This window comes from Amblyomma mixtum, chromosome 7, assembly GCF_055824585.1.
Source record: "Amblyomma mixtum isolate Tamu chromosome 7, ASM5582458v1, whole genome shotgun sequence".
NCBI lineage: Eukaryota > Metazoa > Arthropoda > Arachnida > Ixodida > Ixodidae > Amblyomma > Amblyomma mixtum.
In genome coordinates, this window is record NC_143018.1 from 65029509 (window position 1) to 65041710 (window position 12202).

The 12202-nt window shown below is 48.0% G+C and overlaps 1 protein-coding gene across 1 annotated transcript; it reads left to right on the top strand.

The window, feature by feature from the left end:
* Positions 1–383: 383 nt before the first annotated feature.
* Positions 384–6104, top strand: LOC149336327 (neprilysin-1-like). Its single transcript, XM_089554697.1, has 2 exons — positions 384–748; positions 5623–6104. The coding sequence occupies exons 1-2, from the start codon at positions 416–418 to the stop codon at positions 5920–5922; spliced, it is 633 nt and encodes a 210-aa protein (XP_089410823.1). The 5' UTR covers positions 384–415; the 3' UTR covers positions 5923–6104.
* Positions 6105–12202: the final 6098 nt, after the last annotated feature.

The window sequence follows — 12202 nt, forward strand, 5'->3', positions numbered from 1 at the left end:
TATTTCTGTGTACTGTGACTATATCACATAGACTATGTTACTGACTTTGCCACACAGTCAATGGTCGTCTGCCTGTCTCCGGAATTCCGACATGATTCTTCCCTCACCCCACCTTCACCCCAGCTGTCATAAGAGAGCGCCTAGGCAACACAGGCAGACAGAGTACCTATCACAAAGTGTTCACCTTCCAGCCCCAGCACATAACAATCTCGAGGGCCGCAGCGTGATTGTTCGGGACATTCTTGCGACGTAGTAACATGGAGACTCTAAAATTACTCTGAGATTGTCCCACGTAGAGATGCTACTCTAAATTTCCAAGGACTGCTAGATCACGAACGGATGCGGCGTTCCCTGATGCCGTTTCGGAACCCGGTATGCAGACGCCGAGGATGCCCACCAGGAAGGCTTACTGGACATGGGCGAGTCGCTGGTGGCCAACTGGCAACTCGCAGCTCGAGCGTCGTTCCTGGACCCGTCTTCCCGACATTTGTCCGAGATCATCCTACAGCTGGGCCTGTACGTACTCCAAACGGAGAGGAAGGAACCCGATATGTCTCTGCTGCCGTATGCCTTCAGCTTCCCGTACTACGACCACAGAGCCACGCCCGCCCTCAACTACGCTGGGATCGGCAGTCGCGTGGCTGAAGCGCTGAGCCTGCTGTTTCTGTGGGCCTACGTTGTGACTCCGGAGGCAGTACAAGCCTTCACGGAACACTTTCAGTGTATGGACAACGCCACATACACTAAGGTGAGAGCAAAGCGAAGTGTTCAGCATTGTTAAGAAGCTACTAGGGCTTTTTGTGTACTGGGAATGACCTTGCGTGATTCGCCCACGCATGTTACGGTGTGGCTTGTACAGGTTTTCGGGCTAAAATTTTACTAGTGAGAAAGCGACCTAACGGAAAGAACAGGTGTCAACTGAAAATTGGCTTATTTTTGTTCTATACAAGCGTCTGTATCAGGTCTCGCTTTTGAGGGTTGAAAAAGTACAGATATTGAAAAACGCACTACCTCAAGAGGCTAGCGTCTCTTCAGAGTGAAATATCGCGGTGCATCTTTCACACGTATGCGACAGAGACGCACTACCTCGCTTCAGGACCTCGATTGCTGCCTTGAAGAAAGAGAATGACGCTGGACTATGGCGCATTTACGATGCAGGCTAGAAGACGTGACGTAAGCTTCTATACCATCCCTCGATTAATCGGTGATTATATCTAGCGAAGACAGGTGTCTCCGTAAGCTCTGGGTGGCAATAACTGCAGCTTGCAGAATTCGCGGCGAGGTTTGCTGGAATTTATAGCGTATTGCTTGCTTTTATCTACTCGCGCAATCTGACGTTAACGCAGCGGCCCCTCTGCCCTATGAAGCACCAGCCACATGCCAGTGGTGTTGTGTGCAACATTCGGATTCCGTGACTTTAATTCATGCCTGCTGCGACTTCTGTTTTCCGTTGCTTTTCTTACTTAAGTTTTTGAGGAAAGGAAATGGCGCAGTATCTGTCACACATATCTCGGCGGACACAGAACCGCACCGTAAAGGAAGGCAGGAAGGTGGAAGTGGAAGAAGAAAGAGAGAAAGAGGTGCCGTAGTGGAGGTCTTCGGAATAATTTCGGCCACCTGCGGATCTTTACCGTGCACTGACATCGCGCAGCACACGGGCGCCTCTTGCGTTTCGCCTCCATCGAAACGGAGCCGCCGCGGTCGGGTTCAAACCCGGGTACTCCAGCTCGGTACACGAGGAGGTGGTGGTGGTGACAACATTAAGAAGGGACAGGAGGTATGTTTGGATCAGCCTGTAAGGAACCGATCCTTACAAGCACTAGGTGGAGGTCCTTAGTATGGGGCCCCAGTGGCGGTGGCCGCCGCCCGAGCGCGCCCGACTAAGGCTTGTTGGGACTGTAAGTCGTGGCAGCCGAGCAGGCTCGCCTCCCAGTCCTCCCGGGTTGTGTTGGGGAAGGGGGGAATAGCAGGGTTGGAGGGGCAGGCCCACACCATGTGATAGGTGTCAAAAGACACCGCACTACAGTGCGGGCAGCTGCCGTTAAAGGAGCGGTAAAAATGTTTTAGTGCTGCCGGGCCCAGAAATGTATTGGTGAGAAGGCGGAGAAGGAGCCGCTCATCCGCCTTCTTCAGGCCTTTACATGGGTGAGGGTAAATGCGATGACTGCCTTGATAATAGGTTGTAATTTCTTTGAATGTATGGACCGGATTAAAATCGGGTTCCTGATCGGGTGCGCGGGGGGGGGGGGAGGGGGGGAGGGGGGGGAGGAGAAAACAGCCTAGTGAGAGAGCGCGCGGGCTGCTGCGTCTGCTGCCTCGTTTCCTGCCAACCCCTGATGATCAGGGGCCCATATAAGGAAACGGTGTGCGGGGTCTGTATCCTGTATGCAATTTTGGTAGATTCTATAGGCTAGGAAGGGAGTGCAGCCTTGTTCGACGTTCCGACAGGCCCCTCGCGAGTCGGTGATTATGTATTTTGAACTGAATTGTGAGACCGCGAGTGCAATCGCGACCTCCTCTGCTTGTGTTGCACCGCTGGCTCTGAAGGTGAGGCCGTTAACTGTGTTGCTGTTGTGAACCACCGCGACCGTGTACCATCCCCCGTGGTGAGGACCGGGGGCTGCACGTAGTATACACCTGATTTGTTGCCATAATGTTGGGCTAGGGCTTCTGCTCGTGCCAGGCGCCGACCATTATGGTCTTCGTGTGACATATTTGCTGGTCGGTAGACGAGCGCCTTACCACTGAGCCACCACGGCTGCCTTTCTCAACGTTGACAGCCCTGCATTCTTCTTCAGTGGCGCAGGAAAAAACAACAAACGAGGCGCACCAGCTGGCCATGTACCTTTTTATATGCGAGAGTGTATGAATGGCTCAAATTATTCCACCGTTCTCAGCACCATTTTCTGCTTACATTTTGTCGACTCTGGCTGACTCGATTGTTATTCTTCGAACTGAACGTCGTTATTTCTGTGGGTGCCGAAGCTATCAATGCAGTTGGCCACCCGAATTCTCACAAACTTGTCACGAACGTGTTTCCTACTGCTTGCATCAGACTAGATTTCGCAATACAGTCGAGCCCACTTATAGCGAATCTTATAGTTGCGCGCATTGCGTTAACTGTACCCGGTATTCGTGGAAAGTGGAATTCTCATACAGCAGCCAAAAATTTCACGTCCGACAAAAGCGACGTTCGTTTTTTTTTTTTTTTTAAAAGCGTGTTATGTCCATATGCTTCCTCAAAGCAGACATCGCGGCAATTTCTGAGCTCTCCAGCGCGGTCATACGTTCGGCTCGCCGAGACCCTTTCTGCCGCCAAGCTCCTGCAGTCGCGTGATGCAGCTAATCTTGGTTGAAGTTTTCATGGCGGCTGGTACATGCCACAAAACAGAAATGACTGTTATATACCTTCCATTATATACCTTATATAAGACGCCGCGTGCATCGAGGCACTGTACACAAAATGCTCCACGAGCCCCCCTCGTGACATACGAGCAAACAAACTATAGTCTTCCCCTTGTTCTAGGGACAGGAACCGACGCGCAGTTATCAACACTTGTAGAGAGCGCAAATAGGGTGTAATTTTTCTAAAAAAGGCATAAGTGACCAGAAGTGTGTTTTAAAGGGTGCAAAGTTATTCCTAGTGTCCTCTGAAGGGTGTAAAAGTCAATGCTATGTCCTTTTTACCCCTTTCATGCACCCTTTTTTTCTTAAAGTGCGGCAGGCCGACCAGCTTAAGATTCTTGGAGGTCGGGGAGTGCTCGTACTTCGCGTACGATGGCTTCGTCCGCGCTCAACTTCCGGCCAGCAGTGCGCCAGCAACGTGTTGCACAAATTCGCATGCCTCTGTTCACGTGGGATTTCGACAGCGTCATGTGCCGTCACTGGGCCCACGCAGCGAGGACATCTGAACAGCTCGCGTACACACAGAACGTATCGCCACCAGTTTTTGCGGTCTGCACGCTGCCTACATGTGACAGCAGCACCATAGGAGGGTAGCCTGCCGGGCAGGCGGCGCACGTCTCGTGGCGATCATGGCCAGCAGAATGTTCAAACATCTACGTGCAGAAGCTTCGCTTTCGGTGCTGACCACCGCGCTTCAGCTCCCCTAGATTTTGTTTTTATTGTTTTTGTTTGTTTTTGTTTTGTTTTTATGTTTTCTTGGGAGGCCCACCACCAAACGAATTACTATTGAAGGCGCTCAGTCCAGCGACCTCAGTAAAATTGCTCGATCAAATGTTTCACACGCTTGAAAACATTTCGTCCTCAGATATGAAGGTGTGTATTTTATCTCAAGAGAATAAAAATGTCCTGGCATACTCTTTGTGAAACATCCTTGGCAGGACTGCACTGTGCAGTTGCCATAGTGGTTTCGGGCGGCGTACCGCTTGTGGGCCTGTTTCAAAAATTAAAATTGGAAAGAATAAGCAATTATTGTCCGTGTTGACTGTGGACCTTCGATTGAGGCAGTATAATAAAGGGGAGAGGGCAGGTGCTGCTTATGAAAATAGTCATGATGATCAACCAGAGTGCATGCATTGCAAAACAAAGCCTTTCCCAATGCTTTCCAGCTATTCGGTTCCTGTGCCTACCGCTGCAACCTTAACCCAAGAAAATATTTCTTCTCTCCATTTAATAGCAGCGTCCTGCGGCTTTCTTTTTTTTCTATGTCTATGGTCTACTTTGTCGCCCCAGGCTGCCATCGGCGATTAATCTTTTCTTACTTTTCTGCTGGGACTCAACAACTAAAGTTTCTTCTCTGAAGCACATTATCTCTTTCTGCCTTCCAGCGTTACACCAACCATCTAGCTTTCGATAGACCGCTGTGGTATCGTAGGTGTCTCTACAAGTTCCTGTTGTCTCCAGTCCTCACAGTTCCAAAAGTGTTTATTTCTGCCCCTGACTTTGTTGTGTTCAATGCAAAAACAAGGGTTGACTTTAGTAATAAGAATTTTGTTTGTTTGCGATTCGCTCCGTTTTATGTAGCGAATAAGTACTGGTCAAACAACTGATACGATTTCATATGACCTGGTCGTCACATTTCTGTGAGCGGTTAGGCTTACTGCTGTCACCTGGCGGAAGGTAGAGATAGTAAATGACATATGTAATTTAAAGTTTACTTTCTCCAGAGACATTACAGTTGAAAAAGCGGACACTAGGCAAAAAGCTGCGTAATGCAGCTTGAAGTAGCACCCAGTGCCCTATGAATACATGGACAGCAGTGTGTTTCGAGAACATCAGGCTTAAGGTAAGCTTAATATCCCCATCAAAGCAAAGAAAGAAAAATGACTTTTCACTTTCTTGCGGATAGTACTTATATATTTGTCCCAACTCAGGGTTGCAGTGAGCTTCCCAGCGAAATATTTTATAGTGTCTACAACTTCTAGTGTTACTCAGCATTAGATCAAAATTCATGGAGATAGGCTTGTTCTTTGGACGAAGGATAATTGCATTAGTTTTCCTAGCGTTTACTCTTTAACAATTGTTTCTCGACCATTCGCGCAAATATTCTAAAAATTGGTTTCCATACATGTGATCCCGAGCTGCCTTTTCAAGATCATAATGAAACGCAGCAGGATATAACTTCTTCCAAGTTGAAAGCCCAGATATTTACGTTAGCAGGTCGAGCGTACCACATACGCGCAGTACTTGGAGCCCCTTTCTCTGAAAACTGCTTTATACGCGTACCGAGCGCACCACGATGGCAAAGACCAGCGTGTCCGCGGCCTCGAGTTCCTGTCCCCGGAGCAGCTCTTCTTCGTTGCCGCATGCTACGTGCGGTGCGTGAGGACCAACGGACCTCCGGGCGTGGCCGATGGACAGTGCGACACGACATTTAGGCATGTCGCGGAGTTTGCTGACGCATTCGGATGCGTGCCAGGCTCACGCATGAACCCTTTGCAGCGGTGCGAACTTTTCTGACCGCCAGCTGTGACTTTGTTTTACCTCTCGTGTGGTGGAGGACCGCGGTTGAATGAGGTCAAAAGGAAATGTCATTGAATGTCCTTCAAGACGAGCGAGCCAGTTTGCTTGATGGTATAGTAAGATTGCGGAACGAATTTGAATAGTGGCACTGGAACCGAATAAGTAAGCATGAGCACCCATGTCTGATGGCGGTGAATATACTTGTCGCATGTGCACGGTGTCTTGTAATGACGACTCCGCGAGCTTCTTTCTCGCTGCTTACAGAGAGCTGGGAGAGGGTATTTGCTATAAAAGTTCGTGGTTCCGGTTAGAAAACGTTGCTTCAGCCAAAGTTGCGCACATGGTTTTGGTTTCGTGGAAGCCTGGAAAGCGTATATTTGGAGCGTATGCATCAGGATTTAAAAACGTTAGAGGACACGTTGTATTACTTTTTGCCCTAGGAAATGATTTTATACCTCTTTGGCAATGTTGACATCAATTTTCACTCTGAAGAATTTCTCGAGTGAGCCGAGTTGAGTCACCTTCAAAACTGTATTATGGTTCACTTTGAACGCAGTGGCCAGTTTGTTACAGTAATTGAACAGAATATGTGATTACCAAGTGAATTTATTATCAAAAAGTTCAGTTGAAGGAGATTTAATAAAATGTCAACTTAAAGTGAAAATATTTTTGTAAGGGTTGATTTTTTTGAGTATTTGCACTGCTAAGATATTCGCATCGGGACTATTTTGGATGCATTTCCGTCAGGTACTAGAAAAATCTTTCTGTGCCACCATTGAAAATGTATCACTGGATTGGATTTTGTTGTTGCCTGTTCTGTTTTTCTTCTGTTTTTCTGCTGCTTCCCTTTTTTCGTGATTTAAGTTAGCCTTTATACGTATAATCTTTCTGCGAGTCCATACGTTTGTTTTCTGTGGTTTAATAGGGTTGGTCAGAACAAACGGCTCAATAGAGTATTGACCCAGCTCACAAAGTCATGCCTTTGCGAAGTAACAAATTCCGGTAAATTGTAGACTAGTATCCAAAGGTCATCAAAGAGAATTCGACCAGCAGCACGAATAAATGTTTACATCAGATTTCAAAGGCTATAGTGTTTTTATTCCCATCGTTATGAAGCCTTCTAGTGAAGAGATTAACTTGCCGTGCAAACAAGCATTGAACACTATAATATACTTCCAGCAATTATAAAATCGAATATCGAGCCGGTGTCACTCTTTCTAGCAAGTAAAGGTACTTTTGGGGACCATGAAAACATTTTGCCCGGAAAGGGCTATCAGCAAGTTACATTTGCCAGCCTGTGCAGGAAGTGCACGGCAGGTATATTGAGTCCGGCTTAATAAATTTGTGGCGTTGCTGCAGTCTTGTAAAAATGTAGTGACGGCAAGTATGGCAGGTTGCCTATAAACCGCACTTACGGCAAATACATCTTCCCTAAAAGAAATGCGCTCCTAGTTGTCGATTTAGGTAGTAATGTCTTGAAAGATGAGCTTTTAGAGCGCAAGTCTTTGGTGCCCGTTCCTGCGTTTCGCGGCGTCGCCGTTGTCTCTCGTAACCAGCTCCGCAGCCGGGGCAGCGCGGGGCTCTAGCTGCGCGCACTCCTGGCGCCATTTCTCCCGCACGCCCAAGCCGAAACGCATAGCCGCTGCCGTTCGCCACTGCGTGTACCCTCCGCCCTCTTCCTCCGTGGCGGGGACTGCGCTATAGCGCTTGGTGTTCTCCGGTTGCCGAAGCGCCGGCTCGGCATCAGCGGATCACGATGCGTGCAGCCCAAGCCGAAACCGATCAAAATTTTGGCAAGTCAGATGAAGTTGGGGAGCTGTGCGCCGCAAAGTTGGCCAACGGCTTGCTGGTAGTCGCTGTCTAGTTTTCCCGTGGCGCGCTCACCAAACACGTCGTGCACTTCCTGCGACTCGCATTAACCGCCCGTCGATCCACACCAATGTTAGTAGGAGGGACCTAAATATAAAGACAAACAAGAATTTCTTACCACTTATGTGGAAGAACATCCCGCTCCTCTTGCTCGTAGCGCCTCCTACGGCTGTGACAACCTCGCGAAACACTTGCATTTACCTCTTCTTTGAGAACCAGGCATGGGTGCAGCAAGTCGAGCATATATCCAACTATTTCTCCCACCACAAAGCTTCCTTCATGACAATCAAGAAATGTTAGTGAAGTGTTTCTTGACGAAGGAATATGTCTGAAAAATAGCAAGTTGTCTCTAATTGTACATGCATGTCTTGCTCGAATTCTTTGCCTCAATCTATCGAAAAGCTGAAACAGATGATGAGCTGCGCTCAAAATTCGCATTAGGAAGTAACGTAATCGTCAGGAAATTTTTTAGAATGATCTTTGTACCCACTTTATTTACCCACGATTTCTAAGAAGAACTACCTTTTGCTCCACTACGGTGTTTACAAACATAATGGGTGCTCTTGGACGCCGGAGCCGACTGGGGGCGCAACCTTCCATAAGAACAAATGGAAGCAAAAGTATTAAAAACATTTTTTCTGCTTTCACACTTCACCTACAAGGTCATTTCTTCGTAACTAATTTCAGTTTCATCCTGGTAAATACCCTGAAAGTATGAAGCGTAATTTTGAAGACGACGAAAGCCAGTAGTCACCGAAACCACGGAGCATGAGAGATTTAAGAAAAAAAACTGTGTTGTTCGCCACTGGGAGATCAATATACAGCCCAAGCGGTTTGCTTCCGAGACGTGTAGCGGGGCTCTTCAGCACATTTGACAACCCTAAGCTTGGGAGGGTTGAGGACTTCAGTTCATACCGCCTTCGTGAGAGTAGAGTTCGTGAGTACGCTGCAGAGCCCAGAAGCGTACCTCATGGGCTGTATACTTTTGAGAACGACTGTACGTAACGGCGATAAGATTTTGTCGCTGTTGGTGAGCAGCGGCCGCGTTTCGGTGGAGGCGACACGCAAAAAAAAAAAACAATGGCGGAGGCTTAGTCTTGGTTAAGCCTGGTAGGTTGCGAAAGCAAAAGCGCAGCGCCTCCAACTGAAGGAACGCAGTGCGTCGCGTATACAGGTCACGCGTGGCTAACGGCCGCCGCTGCGCGACGACTGAAAGAGTCTTGGAACGCAGTGCGCCGCGTCTACAGGTCACGCGGGGCTACCGGCCGCCGCTGCGCGACGACTCAAAGCGTCTTCGGTAGTTTTATTGCGAAAGCAATACTACTTGCACTTTCACGCCGTTGCCGTGCCGCGGCCGGTGACCACCATCGTGCCGCGGCGGTGACCACCATTGACTTTCATTTGAACTTGATTGCATTAGATTGGATTAGACTAGATTAGATTAGATTAGATTAGATTGGATTGGATTGGACTGGATTGGATTGAATTAGATTAGATTACATTACATTGGGTTGCATTGCACTGGATAGGATTGGATTGAATTGTAGTGGATTGGATTGCATTGTAGTGGATTGAATTGGATTGGATTTATTGGATTGGATTGCTTTGCATTGGATTTGATTGGATAGGATTTAATGAAATTTGATTGGATTAGATTGTATTAGATTACATTAGATTACATTAGATTACATTAGAATAGATTATACTAGATTACATTAGATTAGATTAGAGTGGAGTGGATTGGATTCGAGTGGAGTGGATTGGATTGGATTGCATGGGATTGGATTGGTTTGGATTGTATTGGATTGGATTATATAACCGATGCATCACCACAAGTCTAACCACAAGCACCACCACCAGCTACACTACCAGCTGTACCATGGCGTACGTATGGATATTGCTTTCGCAATTACCGGGCTTAACCGAGCTAAGCCACAGCGAATTTTTTTTTATTGCGAAAGCAATACTGCGCTAGGTTTTCAGCCTTCAGCGTGGTCCCGGCGGTAGTCACGTTTGACCTTTAGACGGCCTCCAGTTTGATGACGCGTGGAGGCGCTCGCGTCTCTGACGTCATACCGAGGTGAAATCTGAACTGCCAAGTCGGTTCGTGGGCGCGGTCCCAGCGGTAGCTACGGAGCGCCGCAGATCCCAGGCAGTAAGAGAGAGGACTGCGTTCATTTCGAGGCAATGAAAGTCGTCTTACCAACTCTGTGGTTTAGTGGACACCTCAATAACACTTTAAGCTAATCAGGCGTTTATTGATGCGATCTGACATAGACAGCGTTGTAGACTGCGCTGATTTGGAGCAAAGGAAAGGCGCCTTACCAACTCTCTGGTTTATTGGACGCCTCAACAGCCCTTTAAGCTAATCCCGGCGTTCATTCATGCGCTCTGACATAGACAGCGTTGTAGACTGCGTTGATTTGGAAGAAAGGAAAGGCGCCTTACCAACTCTGTGGTTTAGTGGACACCTCAATAGCACATTAAGCTAATTCCGACGTTCCGTGCAGCCCTCAGGCTTTCGCCTTTCACTACTTTAGTCGCTAAAGTTGCTCGTAATTTGCTTTCGCAACCTTCTGGGCTTAACCAAACTAAGCCTCTGCCATTTTTTTATTTTGTTCTGATGCTGTTGCGACTGAGAGAAAGAAAAGATTACAGCTGGTAGGACGTCACAGCGGCAGTAGCGCCACAGGTGCGCGCCGCGGCATAACTGCAGCCGGGCTATCTGAAGGAGCGAGTTGGTCGCCCATATTCACTCCCGTAAAGGTCAAACGTAACTGCGGCCGGGTCACGCGAAGCCTTGAAAGTGCGAGTAGTATTGCTTTCGTAATAAAAGCGCCCGTGTGCTGCGCGATGTCAGTGCACGTCAAAGGTCCCCAGGTGTTCGAAATTATTCGAGAGGTGCCGCGTATCGATGGAGTCGAAATGCAAGAGGCGGCCGTGGTGGTGGCGGTGGTGGAACTTTATTAAGGCGGAAGCCTTTAATTTCTCATCGTTGTAAGCAGCAGTTGTCGACAGAAATGTCACGCTTTTCAATAGGTCGAAACGGTCGTCACGTCACAGTGCGCGAATTTCAAACGGGGCCAATTGTACTTTGGCTAGTAACCATGCAAAATCTACGCGGAAGGGGCAGCCATCCCAGAAGTGGAAACACTAAGAATATTAGGAATGCTGATACAGTCTAACCAAAAAAACGACACGTTAATTAAGAAACTGAGAAACACTGTCAACCAAATCTCCTTCCTCATCAGACGCATCGCGAATCGGCGAGGAGGAGTTAAAGAAGCCGAGACCAGGAGACTAATACAAGCCTTCGTTCTTAGCAGAGTCAACTACACTACACCATACGTCACCCTCACAGTAAGAGAAAGAGACGACCTGGATTCTCTAATTAGACAGTCCTACAAAATTGCGCTCAACCTCCCACGTCATACTCCAAATGAAAAACTATTACAGTTAGGAATTCATAACACCTTAGCGGAAATGATAGAAGCACACCTCATTGCACAATACGAAAGACTATCAGGCACTGAAACGGGACGTTTCATCCTAAAGAAAGCAGGAATAGAATATGAAGGAATCCGTACACACACCTTGCCAATTCCAAGACACGTGCACGAACACTTAACAGTCCCTCTTCTGCCCAAAAACATGCATCCACACTACGATACGGACAGAAGAAAGGCTAGGGCACAAAAACTTCACGAAAGATTTTCAGTTCAGAAAGACACGGCGCACGTTGACGTGGCAGAACATGCGGACAGAGACGCCTTTTCTCTGGCAGTTGTCGATCATCGAGGTTCTCCCCTTGCATCGGCGACTATAGATAAAACAAAATTTCCGGAGGAGGCCGAAGAAGCTGCCATAGCTTTAGCCATTACCTCCACCACTGCCAAATACATCATAAGTGACTCCAAAACAGCAATTCGAAATTTTGCAAAAGGAAGGGCCCACTCAGCAGCCATCAAAATCTTACAAAAAATCTCCAATACCCGCCAGATAACATTGATCTGGGTCCCCGCCCATTCGGACCATCCTGAAAACGAGGCGGCGCACCAATTTGCCCGAGGATTCGTGGTTAACCGGGAGGTGCGCTACCCCGAGCTCAGGTCAGCCAAGGAGCGAATGACAACCTACAAAGAAATTACTACCCACTTCAAGAAAGAAAGACAGATCTTCCCAGAACCACATACATCCCTCAGTAAAACACAACAAGTCAGTTGGCGGCAGCTCCAAACAGACACTTTCTTTAATCCATACATGTACTCCATATGGTTCCCGGAGCATTACAGCCCCGTCTGTTCTCTCTGTGGGCACCAAAAGGCAGACACACCGCACATCCTATACTCATGTACTCAAGACAAGCCATCGCACAGTCTGCAGCTCTCTACCCAATCTCAGTGGGAGG

What these genes read in the sequence shown, in the direction of transcription:
- LOC149336327 (XM_089554697.1), top strand. Translation starts at nt 416, where the DNA reads ATGGGCGAGTCGCTGGTGGCCAACTGGCAACTCGCAGCTCGAGCGTCG. An exon ending in ACAACGCCACATACACTAAG is followed by an intron (nt 749 to 5,622) that starts GTGAGAGCAAAG and finishes TTACGTTAGCAG; the next exon opens with GTCGAGCGTACCACATACGC.